Here is a 23,640-nt window from a genome sequence, read left to right as displayed (position 1 = left end):
ACAGTTTTAAATTCTGGTAAGGTTCTATGGAAGCCTCACAAGTGGAGACCGCCTGTAACAAGCACTTAGGCCCCCATTCAGCATGGTACTTATGTGCATGCCTTAACTTTAAGCATACGAGTATTCTAATTGACTTCAGTGGGACTACACACTTGCTTATGGCAAGTTAGGCATATATTTTTAAGTACCTTATTTAATCAAAGCCTTACTCAGCACATTGCCCAACCCCTCCAGGGCCAGCCTCACTCACGTGAAGGTCTGCCCAGATGGCTCTGGAATCCTCAGCAGAGTGGGGGTTGTAGGCAGCTTGCACTATTATTCCTTTGACCCTGGTTGATTTTTTTTTTTGATTTTTTTTCTGCTTACAGCCTAGAGCCCAGTCACTGGGTTTCTTTGATGCAAAGTGAATCTGGCCCATACAGTATAGCAAATGACTCCCGTAATACATGACTTACTATATGTGCTTTCTTTTATTGCAAATTCCTTGAGGCGAGATCCAAACTCATTGGGTAGACGGAGCGATAGGACTTTCTTCTGCATTCTTGTGGATTTCCTAACCAGAAAGATCTATCCAAAGGCGGGGGGGGGGGAAATAAGATTTTAGAAATCTTTGTTATAGATGCTTTTCATAGATTTTAAGGCCAGAAGGAACCATTAAAATAATCTAATCTGACCTCCTCCATAAGACAGGCCAGAGAACTTTCCCAAAATTCCTAGAGCAGATTTTACAAAAACATCTAATCTTGATGTAAAAATGGTCAGTGATGGAGTATCCACCATAACCTTTAGTAAATTGTTCCATGGTTAATTACTCTCACCATTAAAAATGTATACCTTGGTTCCAGTCTACATTTATCTAGCTTCTACTTCCAGCCATATGATCATGTTATATCTTTCTCTACTAAATTGAAGAGCCCATTATTAAATATTTGTTCCCCATTTAGATACAAGGAGCTCCATCTATTTAGCTTATCACTACAGGCATGTTTAATAATCCTTTAATGATTCTTAAAAAGAAAAAGGAGGACTTGTGGCACCTTAGAGACTAACAAATTTATTTGAGCATAAGCTTTCATGAGCTACAGCTCACTTCACTGGATGCATTCAGTGGAAAATACAGCGGGGAGATTTATATACATAGAGAACATGAAACAAAGGGTATTACCATACACACTGTAACCAGAGTGATCACTTAAGGTGAGCTATTACCAGCAGGAGAGTGGGGGGGGGGACCTTTTGTAGTGATAATCAAGGTGGGCCATTTCCAGCAGTTGACAAGAATGTCTGAGACACGGGGCGGGGGGGGAGGGTAAACGTAGGGAAATAGTTTTACTTTATGCAATGACCCATCCACTCCCAGTCTCTATTCAAGCCTAAGTTAATTGTATCCAGTTTGCAAATTAATTCCAATTCAGCAGTCTCTCGTTGGAGTCTGTTTTTGAAGTTTTTTTGTTGAAGGATAGCCACCCTCAGGTCTGTAATCAAGTGACCGGAGAGATTGAAGTGTTCTCCAACTGGTTTTTGAATGTTATAATTCTTGACGTCTGATTTGTGTCCATTTATTCTTTTACGTAGAGACTGTCCAGTTTGACCAATGTACATGGCAGAGGGGCATTGCTGGCACATGATGGCATATATCACATTGGTAGATGTGCAGGTGAACGAGCCTCTGATGTGATTAGGCCCTATGATGGTGTCCCCTGAATAGATATGTGGACAGAGCTGGCAACGGGCTTTGTTGCAAGGATAGGTTCCTGGGTTACTGGTTCTGTTGTGTGGTGTGTGGTTGCTGGTGAGTATTTGCTTCAGATTGGGGGGCTGTCTGTAAGCAAGGACTGGCCTGTCTCCCAAGATCTGCGAGAGTGATGTAGTGCAAGTAGAGTAGGGGCATTAGGGGACGAGAGCTGAGGAAGCGTTGTTCTAAGTCAGCCATAAAAATGTTGGCATACTGTGGGGCCATGTGGGTACCCATCGCAGTGCCGCTGATTTGAAGGTATACATTGTCCCCAAATGTGAAATAGTTATGGGTGAGGACAAAGTCACAAAGTTCAGCCACCAGGTTTGCCATTACATTATCGGGGATACTGTTCCTGATGGCTTGTAGTCCATCTTTGTGTGGAATGTTGGTGTAGAGGGCTTCTACTTCCATAGTGGCCAGGATGGTGTTTTCAGGAAGATCACCGAAGGATTGTAGTTTCCTCAGGAAGTCAGTGGCATCTCGAAGATAGCTGGGAGTGCTGGTAGTGTAGGGCCTAAGGAGGGAGTCTATATAGCCAGACAATCCTGCTGTCACGGTGCCAATGCCTGAGATGATGGAGCATCCAGGATTTCCAGGTTTATGGATCTTGGGTAGCAGATAGAATACCCCAGGTCGGGGCTCCAGGGGTGTGTCTGTGCGGATTTGTTCTTGTGCTTTTTCAGGGAGTTTCTTGAGCAAATGCTGTAGTTTCTTTTGGTAACCTTCAGTGGGATCAGAGGGTAATGGCTTGTAGAAAGTGATACTGGAAAGCTGCCTAGCAGCCTCTGGTTCATATTCCAACCTATTCATGATGATGACAGCACGTCCTTTGTCAGCCTTTTTGATTACGATGTCAGAGTTGTTTCTGAGGCTGTGGATGGCATTGTGTTCTGCATGGCTGAGGTTATGGGGCAAGTGATGCTGCTGGAAAAAGTGATGATGCTGGAAAAGCAGCATCACTTGCCCCATAACTTCAGCCGTGCAGAACACAATGCCATCTACAGCCTCAAAAACAACTCTGACATCTACGATACAACCGCCTTTGCTCCAACCCCTCAGACAGAGACAAACACCTACAAGATCTCTATCATGCATTCTTACAACTACAATAACCACCTGCTGAAGTGAAGAAACAGATTGACAGAGCCAGAAGAGTACCCAGAAGTCACTACTACAGAACAGGCCCAACAAAGAAAACAGAACGCCACTAGCCATCACCTTCAGCCCCCAACTAAAACCTCTCCAATGCATCAAGGATCTACAACCTATCCTGAAGGACGACCCATCACTCTCACAGATCTTGGGAGACAGGCCAGTCCTTGCTTACAGATAGCCCCCCAACCTGAAGCAAATACTCACCAGCAACCACACACCACACAACAGAACCACTAACCCAGGAACCTATCCTTGCAACAAAGCCCGTTGCCAGCTCTGTCCACATATCTATTCAGGGGACACCATCATAGGGCCTAATCACATCAGCCACACTATCAGAGGCTCGTTCACCTGCGCATCTTCCAATGTGATATATGCCATCATGTGCCAGCAATGCCCCTCTGCCATGTACATTGGTCAAACTGGACAGTCTCTACGTAAAAGAATAAATGGACACAAATCAGACGTCAAGAATTATAACATTCAAAAACCAGTTGGAGAACACTTCAATCTCTCCGGTCACTTGATTACAGACCTGAGAGTGGCTATCCTTCAACAAAAAAAACTTTAAAAACAGACTCCAACGAGAGACTATTCAATTGGAATTAATTTGCCAACTGGATACAATTAACTTAGGCTTAAATAGAGACTGGGAGTGGATGGGTCATTACACAAAGTAAAACTATTTCCCCATGTTTATCTCCCCCCCCCCGTGTCTCAGACATTCTTGTCAACTGCTGGAAACGGCCCACCTTGATTATCGCTACAAAAGGTTTCTCTCCCTTCCCCACACACCCCCCCCCCCGCTCTCCTGCTGGTAATAGCTCACCTTAAGTGATCACTCTGGTTACAGTGTGTATGGTAATACCCATTGTTTCATGTTCTCTGTGTATATAAATCTCCCCACTGAACATATCCGATGAAGTGAGCTGTAGCTCATGCTCAAATAAATTTGTTAGTCTCTCTAAGGTGCCACAAGTCCTCCTTTTCTTTTTGCGAATACAGACCAACACGGCTGCTACTCTGAAACCTGTCATTAATGATTCTTGTGGCTCTTCTCTGAACCCTCTCCCATTTATCAACATCCTTTCTGAATTGTGGGTATCTGGATAAAGTATTCCATAAGTGATCATACCAGTGACAAAAACAGAGGTAAAATAACTTGTTTACTCCTACTTGAGATTCACCCATTTATGCTCCCCAGGATTGCATTAATTCTTTCTGGACACAGAGTCACACTAAGAGCTCAAGTTCACCTGATTATCCACACACCACATCTTTCCGAGTCACTGCTTCCTAGGATACAGTCCCCCATCCTATAAGTGTGTCCTACATTCTTTGTTCCCAGTGGTCTACATTTACATTCAGCTGTATTAAAATGCATATTGATTGCTTATATCCAGTTTATTAAGTGATCTAGATTGCTCTCCATTACTAACCTGTCTTCTTAAATCCAATAATTTATGGTGGAATTAAACTACATCTTTTAGAAAGATCCCATTTTCATTTTAAAAGACAAAGTAACAAAGTATCCACTATATCCATCTGTACGCTGCTTCAATGGTTAAATTACCCTCACTATTAAAAAAAGGTGAGCTTTATTTCTAGTTTGAATTTCTCTACTTCAACTTCCAGGGTTATACATTTTGAAACACAACACAAATATTTGAGGATGTAAACCGCTATAATCAAGAATGCAAATTTCAATCCCCCAAAATATGTTTAATAAAATGTAAATTTTGATTTGATTACAGGGATAATAGAGTTGAAAAAGTAAATCTGGGATATTCAAAGGAATTTAAGTGAGTTAAGGTGCCCAATTCCCACTGAAATTCACTTCAATTGAATTTTTTCAATTTGCTTTTTTAAATGGCTTTATAAGCACTTTTCTGCTCCCCTCCCAATGTTTATAAGGGGCTTTTCATCAAGAAAGAAACTAACTTTGGTCCCAGTCTTGCAGGCTGCTTTTCACATATTTGTGGAATAATCCATGTAAGTCAACAGGGCTCCACATGGACACTGAAGTCCACCCACATGGAGCTCATTGAAGAACTGGAGCCTAACTGCAGACGGGAAACAATGACAGTGACTGTACACAAATGCTGTCTCTGGCACAAAGTAAACAAAAGGAGGAAAAATGGTTTTCTGCTAACTGCTTTCAGCTTAGGCACAGTATTACTCATAATAATGGCAGATCAACATTTTCAGACAGAAATGAGCTATTTAAATTGATGATGGCCCTTCTAGGCCCGAAGCCAAGTGCAATGTGCTAATAATTAGAAAAATATTTTTGTTTGCACTTGTAAGCCTAGCAGGTCAGATTCTTTCCTGCACAGAGATCTGCTGAGGGTACGAGAAAGAGGGGTGCTATAAGAGAACCAGATAAGGCTCCCCGAATTAACACACTGCATCTAATCCAGCTCCAGCACAGGCTAGAGAGATCTGGAGTCTCAGAGCCCCAAAGCTCATACACCAGCCAAGAACTAATGGAGTGCAGCTGCACCTCTCGCTGCCCACTCCCATCTCTGACAAGTCCCCTGTGCCAGGAGGTGGGGCACCTAGAGAAGAAACTGGCTACTCCAGCTTTACACTAGCCCAGAGCTCCCTCACTTTGGGAGAATTTTTAGCTGGGCCCAGGGTCCAGCCCAGCAAATCTAATAATAGTGTGACCCATTGGTCAGTGTGCATTACAGGTCCCTCCTCTGTGCCTGATCCATAGAGAACATGAGTCGTATACAGCCCCAGCTAGAGAGGCAGAGCTCTGTAGCTGTATCAGCTCATGTTTTTGGCCCTAGTTCAATCCACAAAGCGTCAGCCAAGATGGTGGCTATCATATAAGGGAGATGACTCATCCCAGATTTGAACTGCTGTGGCTCTAAGGGATGAGCTTCCTTTTATGCATGTAACACACTGCTGAGTGTGTGCTACATTAGGAAGAGATACTTTAAATAAATTAAAACATTTTGAAGATTTGTCTCTTACTCCAGGAGGCTGGGACTGCAGAATTTCCACTGCTTCAGCATCATTCAGGCCAAGCTGTAGCCACACAGGATGGGTGTGGAGAAGTTTATCCAGTATGCTGAGTTTATTGGAAAGGCTGTCATAGCCAGAGTCCCGGGGACAGGCTTTTAAGTCCTTTTTCTCAGGACAGACATTATCCATGTTCTTTACTGAGCTATGAGGAAGAGAATTAAACAACAATTAAAATGTAGGCAAGTACATTACTCAAAGAACAAACAATTCTACAAACAGAATTCTCTTAAATGACAGCACTGTTGGTATCCCCCTTACTAGGTATTTCTTCTATTGAGATTTCATATCACTAGTATCATATCACAAATTCTTTTCAAGAGCAAGTTAGAGTACATTACTGTCAGGTGGACAATAGCCTTTTGAAGTCCAGCAATTAATTAGTAGGAGATACTATACACACCTATATGCATGCCTGTCTATATTAATTAAGTAGGGTATCAATTTAACATCCATTCCTCTCTTATGTTCATGTTAAGAGAGTTTTTGTATTAATTATTATTAAGATATTTTTATTCCCATCTGGATCCCAAAAGTTAGAACCTACAGAAACCTTGCCCCACTCAAGTCCATTCAAAATGCTGATCAGTGCTCTTACCATGGCATTTCCCTCTTTACACCATTCAATTGGCACTCCCTTTTCCTCCACACGATACACCTGCTTCTTCTCTTTGCTGTTAAGGTTCTTCATGGCTTAGGCTCCCCCTTACTAGCCACTTTACTAATCTATCACAACACTGACTGCCACTTTTGCTCCACCGGTGCTCCTGTCACTCAGCTTCTCCTTCGATGACCCTTATGCATGGAAGAAACCCCTCCAAAAAAATTCAAACGATCCTCCTTAAGACTCACCTTGACTATGATGCCTACAATATGTTGCCAGCTGACCACAGTGAGCTGTGACTATCACTTACAGTGCAAAACTGGCTCGTTTCACCAATCCCTCATCCTCCCATTTACCCATCTGTTGCGTTCTATCATAATCAAAGTCTGTACACTCTTTGGGGGCAGGAACTACTTTTGTCCTTCCTGTGTGTACAGCGCCAAGCAAAATGGGACTCTGATCCTGACCAGGGCCTGTCGGTACTAATGTAATGCAAACAAACATGGCCTGCATTTTAAACCTACTTTCTTTCAGCTTCTCTGTCAGACATTTTACTGTGTGTCAATGTGAGGCCTTTCATCACTACCTTTTTTAAAATGTCCTTGCCTCGCAATTGAAAATAAAAACAGATAAACAGACGTATAAAGTTTAAAGTGCTTTGGTTTTGACACGTAATTCTTCCCAAGTAGGGAAAGAAGGCAGAAGCTGTCCCTAAAAGGGAAACTTGGCAAGCTAACCTGAGTTAAATTTATTTTGTGGCAGGGTAGCAAGGTTATTAAAATACTTGTTTAACTGAACAACAACAGCATGCACTGGGGCTGCTGATACTACATACTAAAAACATGCGCTTGCAAAGAAACTAAATGAACTCAGCACTGTATGGTTGTTTTATTCAAATTTTCTTCTTCAATTCCAAACTTTTGAACACGCAGTATAGCTTGCGCATGAATGTCTGCAGTCCTTCCTTATTTCCCAACTAAAAGAACATCCTGTGTTGTTCAAAACAATTACAGAACTGTTACTTTGGCAACTGATATCCTGATGCAGAAATTAGACCAGGCACAGGAAAACTGAGCACAAGTGCTGTATGCCCTAAAGATCAAGAGCAGAGATGTTCTCCATCCTAATGAAAGGACGTGGCTCTCTGTCCTACCAGTCACACCAGACTACGCTAGGACTTTACGATCTGCCTTGAGTAAGAAGGGCTGGCATGTAGCTGCGCCACCCCAGGAGCAGATCAGGGACCAAATTGTAGATCACATTTCCTCCATGCTCCCTGCTTGTTCTGAAGGGGGAGTAAATTGCTTCATCCCTTTTCATGGAGCAGCTCATTCTCCACTATGCACCCAGCCAGCTATTCTAGTCAGAATAGGAGGGGCAGAGCCATGCCCCATACCCCATTGCTTCCCCACTCCCTGACTACTTGCTCACAGCCAGGACAGCTGGACAAACAGTCCCAGTTCTCCCCACTATGGTCAAAGTCTGAGAAGGAAAACTGGGGAAAGGGGGGCATGCCTTACTCACTCTTATTCCATGGCTAAGTAAGAGCTACAACAGTCATTAAAATTTTATATTACCACGATGAGTCCAATCACCACCTGCCTGGCTTGCATTTCCCCATTTCCCTAGCCTCCATCTCTGCTTGTTACATTAGAATACAAGCTATAAGTAGAGACAGTCCCTTTTATATTTGCAAAACACCTACGCTGCTGTTGGTGCTGCCAGAAACAAATGATAAGTTATAACAAGTTAGAGATTTTTTACTTCTGCAATCACTGTCATGTTTTCTGACGCTGTAACTCAAACAGTCTAACACATTTTCTGCAGAAACTTTCGGCTTTTGCCTTCAGAGCAAGTTAGCAGTACTCAAGCCAAATGAATTTTCCAAGCCAGTGTTATATGGGGGGGGAGGGCTAAAGAAGATCTTTTTAATAGAATCAGCTGCAAACTTAACCATGTCAAGACTATTGCCTTTTGTCTACTCAGGTGATGGAGACAGGGAGTAAGTTTTACTCATATAAGATCATCAGTGTTAACTGTAAGAGAAGCAGCATTACTGGCATCAGCAATGCGCTGCTTGCTTAAATAACGATATCTAAAGAATGCCAAGGGAGAACGTACGCACGTGTGTGTACACACGCGCACACACACACACACACACACACACACACACACACACACACACACACACACGTATGTATCCTAGCTCCCCACTATTTACCAGTGGGTTAAAAGCAACTCAGATCTTAATGCTTCCAAACACACAATCATACACGCCCTTTATGCTATAAGCAAGAAGATTAACCTTGACACCTATTTATTGAAGCCAAAGAGTGTTTATCAGAAGGTCTATCCACACAAACCATTCCACATGCCAGGTACAGGAAGAAACATAGTACAGGTCTCCACACCTCCGTAACCTAGATACACAAAATTAAATTGCAGAAGCTCCTTGCAGCTGTGTGTGTTGGCCTCTCACATAGAGACAAAGGATTATGGACACATCAGTGTAAAGTGTCTTTCCACACCTACCAAATGCTCTCTCTGATTCACATGAACTAATGCTTTAGAGCAGGATCAGCAGTGGCTCATCTTATCAACCCCACAGAAGTTGACTGGGAACAAATTGCTCTTTTTAAATATATAATATTCCCATTCCCTACAGGTTTTCTGCATAGTAGATGGAAGGAAGAGACACCAGTCTTGCATGAACCAGTCATGCATGAACTAAAATTCCAGGAAGACCAGTTGACAAATGATTATACAACCTGCAAGTCATTTATGTACAGCTAATTTAATAGACACCAGAGGAGAAATCCAGTCAGCCATTTACACCACTAGAATGGCACTTTTACACCACTATAGTGTAAATGAGAATCAAGCCCTTAGTCTTTGCATTTTCTTTAAGAAATGGTCCACAAACCAAAGGAATAAGGACTATTCCAGCGAGAAAGGGGTTACAGATATACAATCGAAACTGGAGAAGTGCTGAAAAACTCCTTGGGATCTTGTTATGTATTGTTTCTTTGAAAACAGTACCTTAACAATGAACAATAGAAAGTTAAAAGGATATTTGATTGAGATAGTAGATACTAAAAAGTTGCTACAACATACACTGTGCAATAGCAGAAACATTTTAAAATGCATTATATTTTACTATTTAATGACTCTCCCAGTGTTTTATAATGATATCTTCTGTTGATATTTAAGACGAGCAGCAAGTAAACCAAAAAACCAAAACAAACAAATCTGCATGGAAGTTCTGTAGGTTTGAGATAAAACTATTATAGATTCTGGTATGTTTTGCACTGATTATGTTCAAATCCCCCTAGAAAGATTTATATTCTCCCTCGGTTTCAGCATAACTCACATAAGGACTAAAGAAAACCAGACATGTTGCCTAGTTTGTTTATGTTCATGAAACCCTACAATTATGTGGGAAATACCTGGAAGGTAAGAGCTGAAATGAATAATTAGCTATATCCTAACTACAATTAACTCAAGGTAATAAGTCCACGGTGCAGGTTGAAACTTGTAATCAGTATGATCTACTGCCTGTAAACAGAGGGCTGGAATGCATGTCCACATCCATGCGCACACTTCTGCCACCTAACATGTCTGTTTGCCCTCGGATTGTCAGCTATATAGTGGCTTTTTCATCCGTTTCTCAATCCCCTCTCGATCTCTTGCTTTGACCCTGTAACCTGCACTCCTGACTGGTTTTTTTTCCTCATTCTTAGTCCCCTATAATCAGTTCATTTCAGGCCTCAGCAGGCCCTTCTTTACCTGAAGGAGCAGGCCTTTAGTTGCTTTTGTGATCTCTACCCATCATTGCTTAAGTTCAGATGACTTGCTCAGGCATTATCAATACAGACCACCTCCATATACAGTATTTCTCTTTGTTAGTCCATGAAGTGATACAAAAAAACCCAAACCGATAACAGGATTTTGTTGTGCTTAGCAGCCATGTCTATTCTGGGCTTTGGAATCAAAATTGCAGTGTTTTGGCAGTGAAGCCAAGAAAGCCCCACTGAAGCCCTCACCAAAACTGCAGAAACTGAAATCAACCAGTGTTGATTTTAAAACACCTGTAGTTAGAAATCTAATATGAAATCAGTGATATCTCAGGAAAAGACACCACCTTTTCAGGAGAGGCACAAAAGAATAGCTGTTCTCTTATACAAATGGGGGATTATAGAATCTTTAAAGGTTTTGCCCATTCCTAGGCCAAGTCTCTTCTTAATTCCTGCAAGCTTTACTGTGATCGTTTATCCCTTCCAGAGAGAAAATGATCTTCTCCGAGCTAAAGGGCAGGACAGACACACCCCAAACAAGGGAGATCTGGCTAGTCTGCTATTCATATAACGAGTTTAACCCACAAAGGTTAGGAAATTCAGAGCTGAGTCCTTATTGTTTCCCGGGACTGTTGCAAACAGGAGGGTGGGTCTGATTCCCATTTACACGAAGGCCCCTATATACCACCCAGGCAGCATAAAAGAACCTTAAAAGTGATCTTTAAATTTAATCCATGCTCACTGTAAAGTCTGTTGTAATAACTGGGCCTACAAATTTACCTTAGTTGTGAGCTCAACTGTAAAAAGTAGGGCTGTGAATTAACCGCAGTTAACTCACGCGATTAACTCAAAAAAATTAATCGTGATTAATCGCTTATGCCAGATATGCTAAACATTCATATGCCCCTTCATGCTTTGGCTACCATTCCAGAGGACATGCTTCCATGCTGATGATGCTCGGTAAAAAAAAACAAAAAACAAAAAACTGTGTCCATTAAATTTGTCAATGTACTACTTGGGGGGAGAATTGTACGTCTCCTGCTCTGTTTTACCCGCATTCTGCATATATTTCATGTTATAGCAGTTTTGGATGATGACCCAGCACATGTTCATTTTAACACCACTTTCACAGCAGATTTGACAAAACGGAAAGAAGGTACCTATTGTGAGATTTCTAAAAATAGCTACAGCACTCAACCCAAGGTTTAAGAATCTGAAGTGCCATCCAAAATCTGAGAGAGACGAGGTGTGGATCATGCTTTTAGAAGTCTTAAAAGAGCAAAAACAACAAGGAGTCTGGTGGCACCTTAAAGACTAACAGATTTATTTGATCATAAGCTTTCATGGGTAAAAACCCCACTTCTTCATGTTTCATCTGAAGAAGTGGGGTTTTTACCCACAAAAGCTTATGATCAAACAAATCTGTTAGTCTTTAAGGTGCCACCGGACTCGTTGTTTTTGTGGATACAGACTAACACAGCTACCCCCTGATACTTAAAAGAGCAACACTGATGTGGAAACTACAGAACCCAAACCACCAAAAAAGAAAATCAACCTTCTGCTGGTGGCATCTGACTCAGATGATGAAAATGAACATGTGTCAGCTCACATTGCTTTGGATCATTATCAAGCAGAACCCATCATCAGTATGGAAGCATGTCCTCTGGAATGGTCGTTGAAGCATGAAGGGACATATGAAACTTTAGCGCATATGGCACATAAATATCTTGCAACGCCGGCAACAACAGTGTCATGCGAATGCCTGTCAATGTCAGGTGACATTGTAAACAAGAAACAGGCAGCATTATCTCCTGCAAATTGTAAACAGCCTTGTTTGATTGATTGATTGGCTGACCAAGAAGTGGGACTGAGTGGACTTGTAGGCGCTAAAGTTTTACATTGTTTTATTTTTGAATGCAGTTTTTTTTGTACACAATTCTACATTTGTAAGTTCAACATTTATGATAAATAGATTGCACTACAGGAATTTTAAAGGGCCATTACTGATTGCACATATTTCAGAGACGTGAATTATGCTGCTGTAGTTGTAGTAGCAACAACTGAGCTGCTGTCCCTTCCTGGAGTCTAAGGTCTTGCGTAAAGGCATATCTACACCGCTCTGTAATTCAGACTTTGGGGGTGTGAACAGCAGTGTGCACTAAAGGGCTGCGCTGTAACTCCCCTGTGTGAACCCTGCAGGTGTGAACTAAAAGGTTCCTACTTTGCATTAATGTAGTTCTGTTTGAAGAGGACTGTTAATGAGAACTAGGAACCTTTCAGTTCATGCCTGCATCGTCCACATGAGGGAGTTATAGCAAAGCACTTTGGTGCTCACTGCTGTTCACACCCCTGTAGTCCAAACTATTAGGCAATTTAGATATGCCCTAAGTCTAAGGCCTTGTCTAAGGATTTGCTCCAATGACAGCTATCAGTGTAGCTACACTGGTCCAACCTGGAGTGTAAACAGATAGAGTAATTGTTTGCACACTGTCTGACTATACTAGGGACTGTACTGGTGCAGCTCGGATGACTGTCATTATAGCAAAGCCCCAGCCAAGACAAGCCCTAAGAGGATGGTGGAGCTTTCCCTCTTCATGCACACAAAACACATGGAGTCTTTTCCTTGCTCTGTAACTTTGGGTATGTCTTCACTGCAGAGTAAACTCCGTGATCAGCACCTGGGTCTGAGCAGCAGGTTAGTCTAGCCCAGGTGTGAGCAAGCACACTACCCAAGTTACTGAGTTCTCACAGGTGCTGTTCTCACCAGTGTGTTACTGGAACATCTGGGGCATATCCAATGGCTCTCCATGCTGCAATAAGCTGAGCGACTCAATCATTTTTTCCAGTAAACTGGAGGAGAACCTGTCTGTCCTTCTGGGCACAAGGGGAAACTGTGGGAAGGCACTGGAAGACTAGCAACCTGAGTGGTTTAGCCTGTGTCCTCAGCAATGCATCTAGGTTACCAACCCAGCGTAGCGCTGTAGCCTACAGCTTCAGACAGGCCCGCTAGCCCAGGTTCAAGACACCACCTCATTTGAATGAGAGAACTGTGTGTATGGCCAGAAGGATGGTTGGGGCAACACTTTAATAAGAGCCTGAGTTAACTCTGTACTGAAGACATACCCTCTATTTTGTGCTTGCTGATGCATTTGTTCTTTTTTTCTTGGTCCCATTCTTCAACTGGTTTCCAGGCCACTTTTACTTTGTCTCCACTCCTCAGATACTCAGATGATGGGTACCACGGTCTCTAGACAGACAGACAAACAGAGGCCCTGTGTCTCGAATCTGACTCTGGGGCCCTCACACCTCCCTGACAGCGCAGCTTAATGAAGACTTGCTGCTTTAGTCATCAGAACCTCTGAGTCCCAGCTCCTCAAGGGAACTTCACTAGAGCGGAAGGGCTGCACAGCAGTCAAGGCAGCAACTAGCTGCATAACTTTCCAGTGTAGCATATGACAGCAAGTTACTCATACAAAAGCGGTGATGTGCATTCTCCCAGCCTGTTCTCTCCCATCCACAGGGGTCAGGGCAAGGTTGGGGGAGGAAGGAGGGGAGTGGGAACAGAGCTGCAGACATGATTGTTTCCTCTCCTCCACTCAGGAAGGGGTAGCTCTGTGATGAATCTTCTCCATGCTGCTATGACTGGAAGGAAATGTGTGGGTCACGGATTTTAAAAAAAAAAAAAAAAAAAAAACTGCCAGATGACGTTAATATGAACAATATACCTTAGAATACCACACCATGAAAACTATTTAAATAAGTTATTAATCGGCCCTGAGAAATGTAAAACAGACATAAGGCTGCCAGTCTCACTTAATCAGTTAAAAAACAAAACAATACAACTACATGAGACTCCATTTGAAAGAGGCAGAGCCAAATTCTGGCCTTATCAGGACAATAGCCAGGGGGTGGGGGAGGACACGGATGGACAGAATAGCAGCAGTCAATCAGAAGCCCCCTGAGCTGTCCTGTAGGCACAAAGCAGGATGGCTCAGAAAGCAAGGAGAGCAATGGGCTTTGTGGCACTACTTACTGCTACCCCAAAAAGGAACTGTATGCCCTTCCCCCTCACGCCAGCTGATGAAGGGAGTCAACTCACAGAAGGTGCGGCAACACTAGCTACGCTCCCCAAGATGCTGATTACATCTCTAAGATTTCTTTGTGCCACACAACTGCTGAAATGAATGGAAGCTGAAACTGCACAATCTGAACATTTCTTTGGAGCTGATTTTAAAACACAACTACAGGTACTTGCAGCTGCTACAATTCTAAAATACTGGAAATTTGAAAAGCGGTTAAGATGATTTAAATCATTTTTAAAAGGAAACAAAAAACACACAGACCTCTACTGGCTCACAATTTGTATATTAAATTTTCTCTGGATTCAAATTCAAGTATCAAGTTATAGATGCCTGAATGAGCATCTGAATGAAAACAACAATTAAGCCCTAGCTACAGAGATATGAATAGGTACTGCAACAAGAAGTCATTTCACTGCCTTATAAAAGATCAGGTGGGTAAGGTTATATCTTTTATTGGTCCAATAAAAGATATTGCCTCACCCACCTTGTCTCTCTAATATCCTGTGGCCCACATAGCTACAACAAGGCTGCATATTATAAAAGATCAGTTAGTTAGAAACCTGCGTATGTACTCAATACACTCAAAGGTCTGAATCTGATACTTTCCTTTCACAACTAATATTTCAACTTTTAGGAGGAATAAAAATCCCCTAAAATTCAACATATTGGATTGAATTGTCAAACATTTCTACATATCAGTACTGCTAAAAAAGACATTAAAAAAAGATAAAACCAAAGAGATATGGCCCTAATATTTACCATACACTATCTATTTCCCTAACTTGACAACAGAAAGCAATAGATTTAGATTAACAGTTCTAATAACCCACACCTGCACTCGGTGTTTCATTTTAAAAAATAAGTCAGAACTTTATTTGTACTGTAACATCTTTCTTAGCCTTCCCAAATTTCATCAGTCTATTGTTCTTACATTTAAAGATTGTCTCAATTAAACTAACATCACACATATCTCACAAATACTTTAATAATGAGGGTCACTTTAAAGCAGTCGATACTGTACTATACTAACCTATAAAAGCAAGACTACCAGGTGTTACTGTATGAAAGTTCCATTGAATCTTCACAAAGTTGACTGGAGCAATGAATATTTCTAAAACACTTTACAATGTAAAAGTTATTCATTTCCACAACCAGCAGTAATAATGTTAGCAGTTTCTCTGTTTAAAAGTATATCTATCTCCTTCCTAGGTTTCTGTTGTTTGTTATGAGGAACTGGGAGTGCACGAAGTTCAGCTTCTTCTAAAAGTAATTAAAACAAATACACATACAACAATCAGCAGACACTCCCACTGCTCAGAGGCAAACACCTTCATTACTGATCTACACAGCACCTACAACGTTTTGTGTTTGCAGGAGGAAAGCTAAAGAACGTGACAGAAATGTCAGCTTCCCGAATAAAGCAACACAGTGAAAATAGGCTTTATGTTGCCAGCAACTATTATATATATTTTTAATCACCTTTGCAAATCAGTGGATCCATCTTCCAGCATGAGATCTGTCTGTACCATCTCCTGTTTCAGTTCTCCAATTTCTGAGGCAATTGTGTCAATGAGCTAGACAGGGACAAAAATAGTATGACGTCAAGCAAGCGGAAGAGGCGTGGAAACCAAATGGACAAGGTTAGTCACTAGACATTATAAACCTTTTATCCCATTCTATTTGGACTTCCCTTACAATGGAAAAAATAAGGGTGAGGGACAGACTGTACTTATTCTTGGAGGTAGGACAACTGAAGTTTAACTACAGTATATAACATCCCAGGAAATTAGATCAGATTATTATTTTAAATTAGATATATTAATACCGTAGTTTCAATAGGCACAAACATAGTAAGGTATTAATTTAAAAAACAAAACAAAATAAAAAAACACATGCTTTGACTACTGTAACATTCAATTCTGCAATTAAAAAAAAGTCCCATAAAAACATTTTTAAAAAAACCACAAACTTCAAAAGTTCTTTCACAGGTACACAAAATCATATTTTCAACGTTCTTTGGTATAAAAATAAATATAAATATATTTGCACAAATAAAAGAGTAATTACTTTTTGCACTAACTCTTGGACTGCAGCTGAATAGACTGGTTCTTAGTTAAATGATGTCGTGTTCCCATATTTTAACTGAGGGATCAGAATGAGGCTTCAGTTTAGGGTTACTGGGAAATCTCAGTGACTGAGCAACTATGGGAATTATGGCATATATGAATCAAATGTTTGCAAATATTTTGATAGGAAACAGCAGAAATTGATTCTCCCATCAAGTTTACAAGTCATAATCATTCAGCCTCCTATACTTTCCATAGGGACAGCATCAAAGTGTGCTTAGTACATGATGCAAGTGAGATGGAATAAATACAGGAGTAGTCAGATTTTTAAAAATAAAATCGCCAAAAGTAAGCAAAACGTTAAACAACCAACCAAACTCTTTCCAACCCAACTCAAAGCTATTTTCTTTATTACATAAGAGGCAATAACAAAATCTCAGTAATATCGGTAGCCTTACAAGAGCAGTGTTTTCAAAGTCCTGTACTATTACTAAACAATATTTTTCCCCATTATGTCATAATCACATGGATACTTTCCTCCGACCTCAGACAGGCATGCCTTCTTTTATTGCAAATTATGTTGATCAATTCAAAGGAAAGTTTCAGTCTCCATTTACATTAGAGCTCTCCAGTCCTGTTATAGGCCCCAGGGTTTATATAATAAAACTACAGGAAATACAGTACATCCTTCCATCTTTTCATAGGCTTTTTTCCCTTTCAGGATCACAATCCTAGTAAGTAATCTGAAGTACCAGTGTTTTGAGAATTTACAAAAGACTTTCCTTGTATTGAGTAGGGAAAATGTGCATAGTGCATCCTTTGAACCACTACAGTGAATTGGGAAAAAGCACAGTTAGTCTCAAAGCATCAGAAGTAGCCACATCGACAGTGAAATTGTACTGAAGTCGTTTTCTCACCCTACACTAGATGGCAACCCACCTCTTGTGAACTACACACCAATGGAAATGGCATCTTCACTGTCAAGAACCGAGCAGTGTATTCAGTTGGCTTTTACTACAGGGGCCAAATTCATTCTTTGTTTTACAGTAGGGATGAATCCAGCCCAGGTAGTCCTGCTTTATATGATTAAAATGAAGAGCCCTTGTTCCCATACTTGAAAATCTAAACTAAAAGACGTCGTTGGCCAAACCTAATCCAATTCTAGCACGTGGTCATGTATTTCTGAGGTTATAAACTGTGAACAACAAGCCAATCAATCAACCAGTTACTGTGAAGTGCAAGGTAGGAGACGCTTCCTTGAAATAATTGGCAACCCTGTTGGTGGGGAAAAAAGCAGGCTAGTCCTTGATAGACCTAGGCCACAAGGATGAATGATCCCTTTGAGGTATTATCTATTTTATGTGCCTCCCATTATCACAGTATCTGAGCACATTATAATCTTTAATGCATTTATCTTCACAGCATCCCTACAAAGCAGGGAAGTGCTATTATCCCCCATTTTACAGGTGGGGAACTGAGCCACAAAGAGATTAAGTGACTTGGCCAAGGTCACACAGATGTCTGTGACATAACAGGGAACTGAACCCAGATCACCACAGTCCCAGGCTAGATTTATTCTTAAACTCAACTAGTCAAGAAATATATATGCCAAGTCCTATACAACCAGTACGACTTACTGCACTTTTCTGGCTTTTATAACCTTCTTGCTGTTCCTGACTCCACTCCAGTTTTTCCTCTCTCTTTCCTGTAATAAACCATAGTATATCATTTTTATGAATTGTCTTCAGGATCTGCTTCCACTTTTTTTCTCTTTTCTCCTTTTCCCTAAATTGTGCATGCTACCTCCTCCAGTATATATTCTGTCTCTCTTTCTGTCACTTCTCTCTCCCACAGTAAAATCTCACACATATTTATACAGATATGCACAAAATACACACAGAGTGCTTCCCTCTCCCCTCACCCAAACTTATCCCATCATCTCTGCACTCAAACACAAGGCTGGGAAATTTTTCCAGAGAACTAACTCTTCTGACTGCAGACAGACAAGAGATTCAGAATCTCACTGTTCAGCAAATGAGTTACAGTAGAACCTCAGAACTATGAACACCAGTTATGCACCAACCTGTCAACACCCCCCCCCTTATTTAGAACGGAAATTATGCAATCGGGCAGCAGCAGAGAGGAAAGGAAAAGCAAATACAGTACAGTACTGTGTTAAACTACTAAAAAAAAAAGGAAACGTTTTAAAAAATAAGATTTGACATGGTAAGGAAACTGTTTATGTGATTGTTTCATTTAAATTAAGATGGTTAAAAGAAGCATTTTTCCTTCTGCATAGTAAAGTTTCAAAGTTGTATTAAGTCAGTGTTCAGTTGTAAATTTTTGAAAGAACAACCATAACGTTTGTTCAGAGTTACGAATGTTTCTGAGTTAAGAACCAACTGCATTCCCAAGATGTGCGTAACTTCGAAGTTCTACTGTATCATCCTTCCCCACCCCATCAAGATATAGGGAAAGGGTAATGTTCCAGGACTCTCCATCTTTCATATCAGCTTCCAGCTGCTAGATGTCTGATAAACTGGAAAACTCATGCACCTTCTCTCTCCCTCTCCAACCTGCCTGACTTCTGGAAGAATGAAGGAGAATTCTCTCTCTCTCTCAAGGTTCCAGTACTTCATACCTCCGTTCTGTCTCCTGACTGCTGCAACAAAGAAGTGTGATTCTACTACTCTACCTCTTCCCTCAGCTTTCTGGCTGGAATATGGGTGTTTCCACTACTCTACCCTTCCTACAGCCTTCACTTTTTTGAGTCTTTCCCCACAGCAAATACCTCAACTGTCCATCTCTGCTGTTGCTAAGAGCTTTCCAAAGAAGCAGCAGAATGCAACTGAACTATTTTAGTCAGTTTCACTATCATTGCAGAGAACTGAAAACCTGGAAGATTGTGGCTTGTTTCCATTTTGCTACTGTTCAAAAAAGCAATGAGCAGCAGCAGAGGCACTGGAACAATCTGTCTGCACATTCAGAAAGACAGCAGTGCAATGGATTAACCTTGGATTGGCAGGTTTTTTGAGGATTTTTGCACAATAAGGGCTTGAAACTTATTTGGGGGTTTTTGTTGGGGTTTTTTGGGGGGTTTGTTTGTGTTTGTTTTGAAAAAAAGAAGAACGCTTCGGTTCGGCGGAAAGAGATGGCACTTGCCCTCAGAAGTTTCCTATTCACTGTGGGAAAATAGAGTTATCAAACCCTGAGCATGCTAAGTGGCTGAAATGCTGAGGTCAGTCACAGGGATGAGTAACCACTTACTTCCAGGACATTTGCTGCTTCCTTATTTCTTCAATCCAGTAATGTAAGAAAGAGACATCATCAGTTTATTAATTAGAATAGAAGATTATGAGTTAGAAAACCTGGGTTCAAACTCGATTGCCAATGATGCACTGTGTGACCTGTAATTCTATCTACCTTTATAAAGTATGAGATCCTCCAATGAGAAATCACTACATAGAAGCAGATTTTTAAAATATATTATTAATTATTATTATTAAAGAATTATTTGGTTAATTCATTATACCAACTCTAAAATTGACCTTTGCAATATGAAGTATTAAGATGACAGGGACATCTCTGAAATCAAGAGTGTGACATTTTGGGTCTTTAGGAGCATCCTTAGACCTATGCTATGTACGTGGTGACACAGAGTCCCATCTCCTCCTACTCAATCCTCCTGCAGAATGCCTCCAACACCACCACAGAGAATGGAGGCCCTGATCGCAAGGAGGGAGGAACTACAATAGTACCTCACGCCTCTTTGCACAAGGTCTCATAAGCCCTAAGGTCTGCCCTGCAAGCACCTTACATAATGCAAAGATTCAGAATAACTGTGTGGACTACTCTTAATTGGCTCATCAAAAGAGGGAGCCACAGTTTTTAAGACAACATTATCAAATGAGGCAAAGGGAACAGAGATTATTTGAGCACTGACTAGCAACCCAAGTGACTTCCACAATAGGTCTCCCTTTTAATTTCAGGTGCTTTCTTAGGACTTAGCAGGAACAGAGGAAGAATTCTCCAGCAGCCCTCTGGCTGCCACAAAGTCAATTGGTACAGAGAAGTCTATCTGAAATGGGGGAAGGAAAAAAGTCATTTCTTTAATTGCCTGTGTGACTTTGGCATCCCAGAGATCTACCAACCTTGCCCACTCTTCAATTGTAGAGGTCTGCTCTGCTCTCCTCAGTAGCTACAGCGGAGGCAAGGTTGGGTGTTTTAGATCTCAGCCATGATCATGAATTACAGTTGAGAAGCTTGCCATATAAAACGCAGAGGAGCTGGTCAGACCTGACTGTGCACTCTCATCACAATAGGAGTACCTGGTTGCTTTCCTCTTAGCCATGCCTAACTAAACCAAAGAGGGGGGAAAAAAAAAAAACTAGCCAAAAGGAAATGTCTGAACAGCAGGGGAGAAAGTTAAAATCATGGCATTCTTCACTCCAAGGAAGCAACAGGAATCTAAAGACAACCTGGGTTGCCTCTCCAAAGTTCTGCTATTCAACGGTTGCTCATGGCCTCTTAAGTGTGACCCATGCAAAATCTCATCGAGCTAGAGAACCATTTGTCCATCTGAGAAAAGGCCCTAACTAGTCCACAGAAAGCTGGCCCTAAATTCTTTAGCAAAATCCCTGGAATCCATGATGCATCAAACTGTCCCTGCTGCATCAGCTTCGCCTATTTTTTAAAATATAAGGTTTTTAATTAATTAAATACTGGAATAAAGCAACCAATTGATATAGTAGCTCTGTGTTATTTTTCTACTGAAAGCAATTTTTTGTCACTGGATGACTGGCCCCTTTAAGAGGGAGCAGAGGCCAGTGCTCCTGTGATGGATTACCTGCTACCCAACTGGGCTTAAGGAAAAGCACCTGGGCATTATAAAGGGGAAGATAGCAAAAGGGGAAGGCTGGCTACCTGCTGACTTCTCTCAATGCAGGGAGGTGAGGATGTTGCTAAAGGAAGTTGTGGCAGAGGCTGTAGAGAGCAAAAAGTTCCTGCAGGAGACCCTGAGTAACCAGAAGAAGGCCAGGAGAACAGCAGAAGGGGCTATCCAGAGACCAAGAGACAAAAAGGCTCAGCTCCAGCTAGGAAGGTCTGGGAGTGGTTGCTTGGTGAAGAGCAGACAAACAAACAAAAAAGCTTCAGGACTGGCTGAATGTTCCAGAGCGGAGTATGAATGTTTATGTTGTTGTGGTGTTGGACTTCATTTTATGACTTTGAGGATTGTTTTGAACTGTGTGTTATTAAATCTGCTCCAGACAAGACTGGTGTTAGCCATGAGAGAGTCTGTGTGGAGTTTATTCAGGGAGTGGTTCCCAAACTTTTTATGAAGGTGGCCCATAAATTGCATTCTCTCTTTTTTGGCAATTCACCCAAGGTCCACAATGGAGGGGTGGGCAGGCTAAAAATGAGTGGCATTGCGACCCCATGCTAGGGATTACTATATTTCAGGTTCCCAAAAAGAGGACATTGCCGGAAGGGCAGCCGAGGGGGTACAGTTGGTGGGAGAATGAGGGGTACCTTCAGCGGAGGTACTCACTGGAGGTGGAGAGCAATGTCGCTCGCTCCCTGTCACGGTGACAGGGAGTTGGCGCAAGCCCAAGATGCAATGATTTGTTAAGGGGAGGTTGTGCATCATGGGAGTCCTTTGACCACGATGCATCATGGGAGTTGAAGCCCAGCTGACATGTGCAAACCACAGAAGAGAATGGAGACATAAGTCAACTGAATTGCAATTCCCAGAAGGTACTGTGGCAACATATCCAAATAAAAATATCTGGTTTTGGCCAAAATTTTTTTGTTTTCAGGTTTGTTTTTTTGTTTTGACAAAAGAAAAATGAATTTCACCGAAAGCACAAACAATTTTTTGCAAAACAAAAAAGTCAAAGCAAAAATAGTTGCCCTCGTCTTGGAAGAATTCAAACTGGAAATTGTTATAAGAATGTTTACACTTTTGCTGTTTACAGGCAGATATTGTTACAAGAGGTGCTAACAGCTAATGTACCAGCAGATGGAGCTCAAGAATATGTAGCATGGTTCCTGGGTTTTCTACGATCAATAAAAGTATTTGTTGATGGGATAGATGTGGAAATTTTGATAATATGTTAATGATTAGTATGTGTGCCTGAACTTCCCTATGCACTTGCATACTGATTGTAAGAGGGAAGGGATGAGATATTTGAATCACTTAACATTCTGGTTCGAGACCAGAATCATTAACGTGAACTGAATAGAACCTATCCATATGAATGGATAATCTGAAACAGACAAGAGACAAGACAAAAGGCTGCACATTCAAAATGGAGTTTGTATTTTGGCATATATAGAGAGAGAGTTCATAATCTCACACAGAATCCAGAGACTGTACAGCAGTGGTCTTTACCTTTTTACACACAAGATCACTTTTTGAATTTAAGTGCCACCCAGGATCTGCTCTGAGGCCCCGCCCTGCTCGCTCCATTCCCCCATCCCTCCATCGTTCAATCTCCCCCACCCTCATTCACTTTCATGGGGTTGGGGCAGGAGGTTGGGGTGCCGAAGGGAGTGCAGGCTCTGGGCTGGGGCAGAGGGGTTCGGAGTGTGGGAGGGGGCTCTAGGCTGAGCCTGGGGCAGGGTGTGGGAATGCAGGAGAGGGTAAGGAATGCAAGCTCTGGGAGGGAGTTTAGATGCAAGAGGGGGCTCCGGGCTGAGGCAGAGTGTTGGGGTACAGGAGAGGGTATGGGTTGCAGGCTCCAGGAGGGGGATCAGGGCTGGGGCAGGGGGTTAGGGGTGTGGGAGGGGTACAGGCTCCTGCCAGGCGGCACTTACCTCTGGCGGCTCCTTGTTAGCAGCCGGAGATCACGATCGACAGTCAGAGGCTCCAGGATCGACCAGTCGATCGCGATCTACCAGTTGATGACCACTGCCGTACAGACAGATTCCCCAGTTCCTCACAGTTGTACACCACAAAGGGCAGCTTGTATGCAGATCTTTACATGGAGCTCTTAAACACACTTCTACCCAAAAGTACCAGCTAGAACGCTGAACAAATGATAACAGTTATGATGGTGAGAGGTCAATGCAGTTGCTCGTTACCTCATAAGGCCCTATATATTTGAATTCTTGAAATTCAGTTCTACCTTCACAAAGGGCCTGTTTGAAATCTCATCAAACTCAATGGAAA

At 41.8% G+C, this 23,640-nt stretch overlaps 1 protein-coding gene across 13 annotated transcripts in view; it reads right to left on the bottom strand.

Moving 5' to 3' along the window:
- The window catches only part of RIN2 (Ras and Rab interactor 2), a 122,998-nt gene that overhangs the window by 35,838 nt on the left and 63,520 nt on the right, over positions 1–23,640 (bottom strand). For 7 of the 13 annotated variants that reach the window (XM_043512155.1, XM_038396030.2, XM_038396028.2 and 4 more), the window contains 3 exons: positions 15,883–15,977; positions 5,876–6,068; positions 456–567 (listed from right to left, as the gene is read on the bottom strand). In XM_043512155.1, the coding sequence (XP_043368090.1) occupies positions 456–567; positions 5,876–6,068; positions 15,883–15,977 (400 nt within the window). Of the gene's footprint in view, positions 1–455; positions 568–4,834; positions 4,950–5,875; positions 6,069–13,444; positions 13,569–15,882; positions 15,978–18,106; positions 18,175–23,285; positions 23,499–23,640 lie in introns of those variants that run through there. The other 6 variants (XM_038396035.2, XM_038396034.2, XM_038396040.2 and 3 more) reach the window with 4 other exon arrangements.

This window comes from Dermochelys coriacea, chromosome 3 (assembly GCF_009764565.3).
Source record: "Dermochelys coriacea isolate rDerCor1 chromosome 3, rDerCor1.pri.v4, whole genome shotgun sequence".
Taxonomy (NCBI): Eukaryota; Metazoa; Chordata; order Testudines; family Dermochelyidae; genus Dermochelys; species Dermochelys coriacea.
Note: the sequence above shows the minus strand (reverse complement) of the source record. Positions and strands in the feature narration are given on the sequence as shown.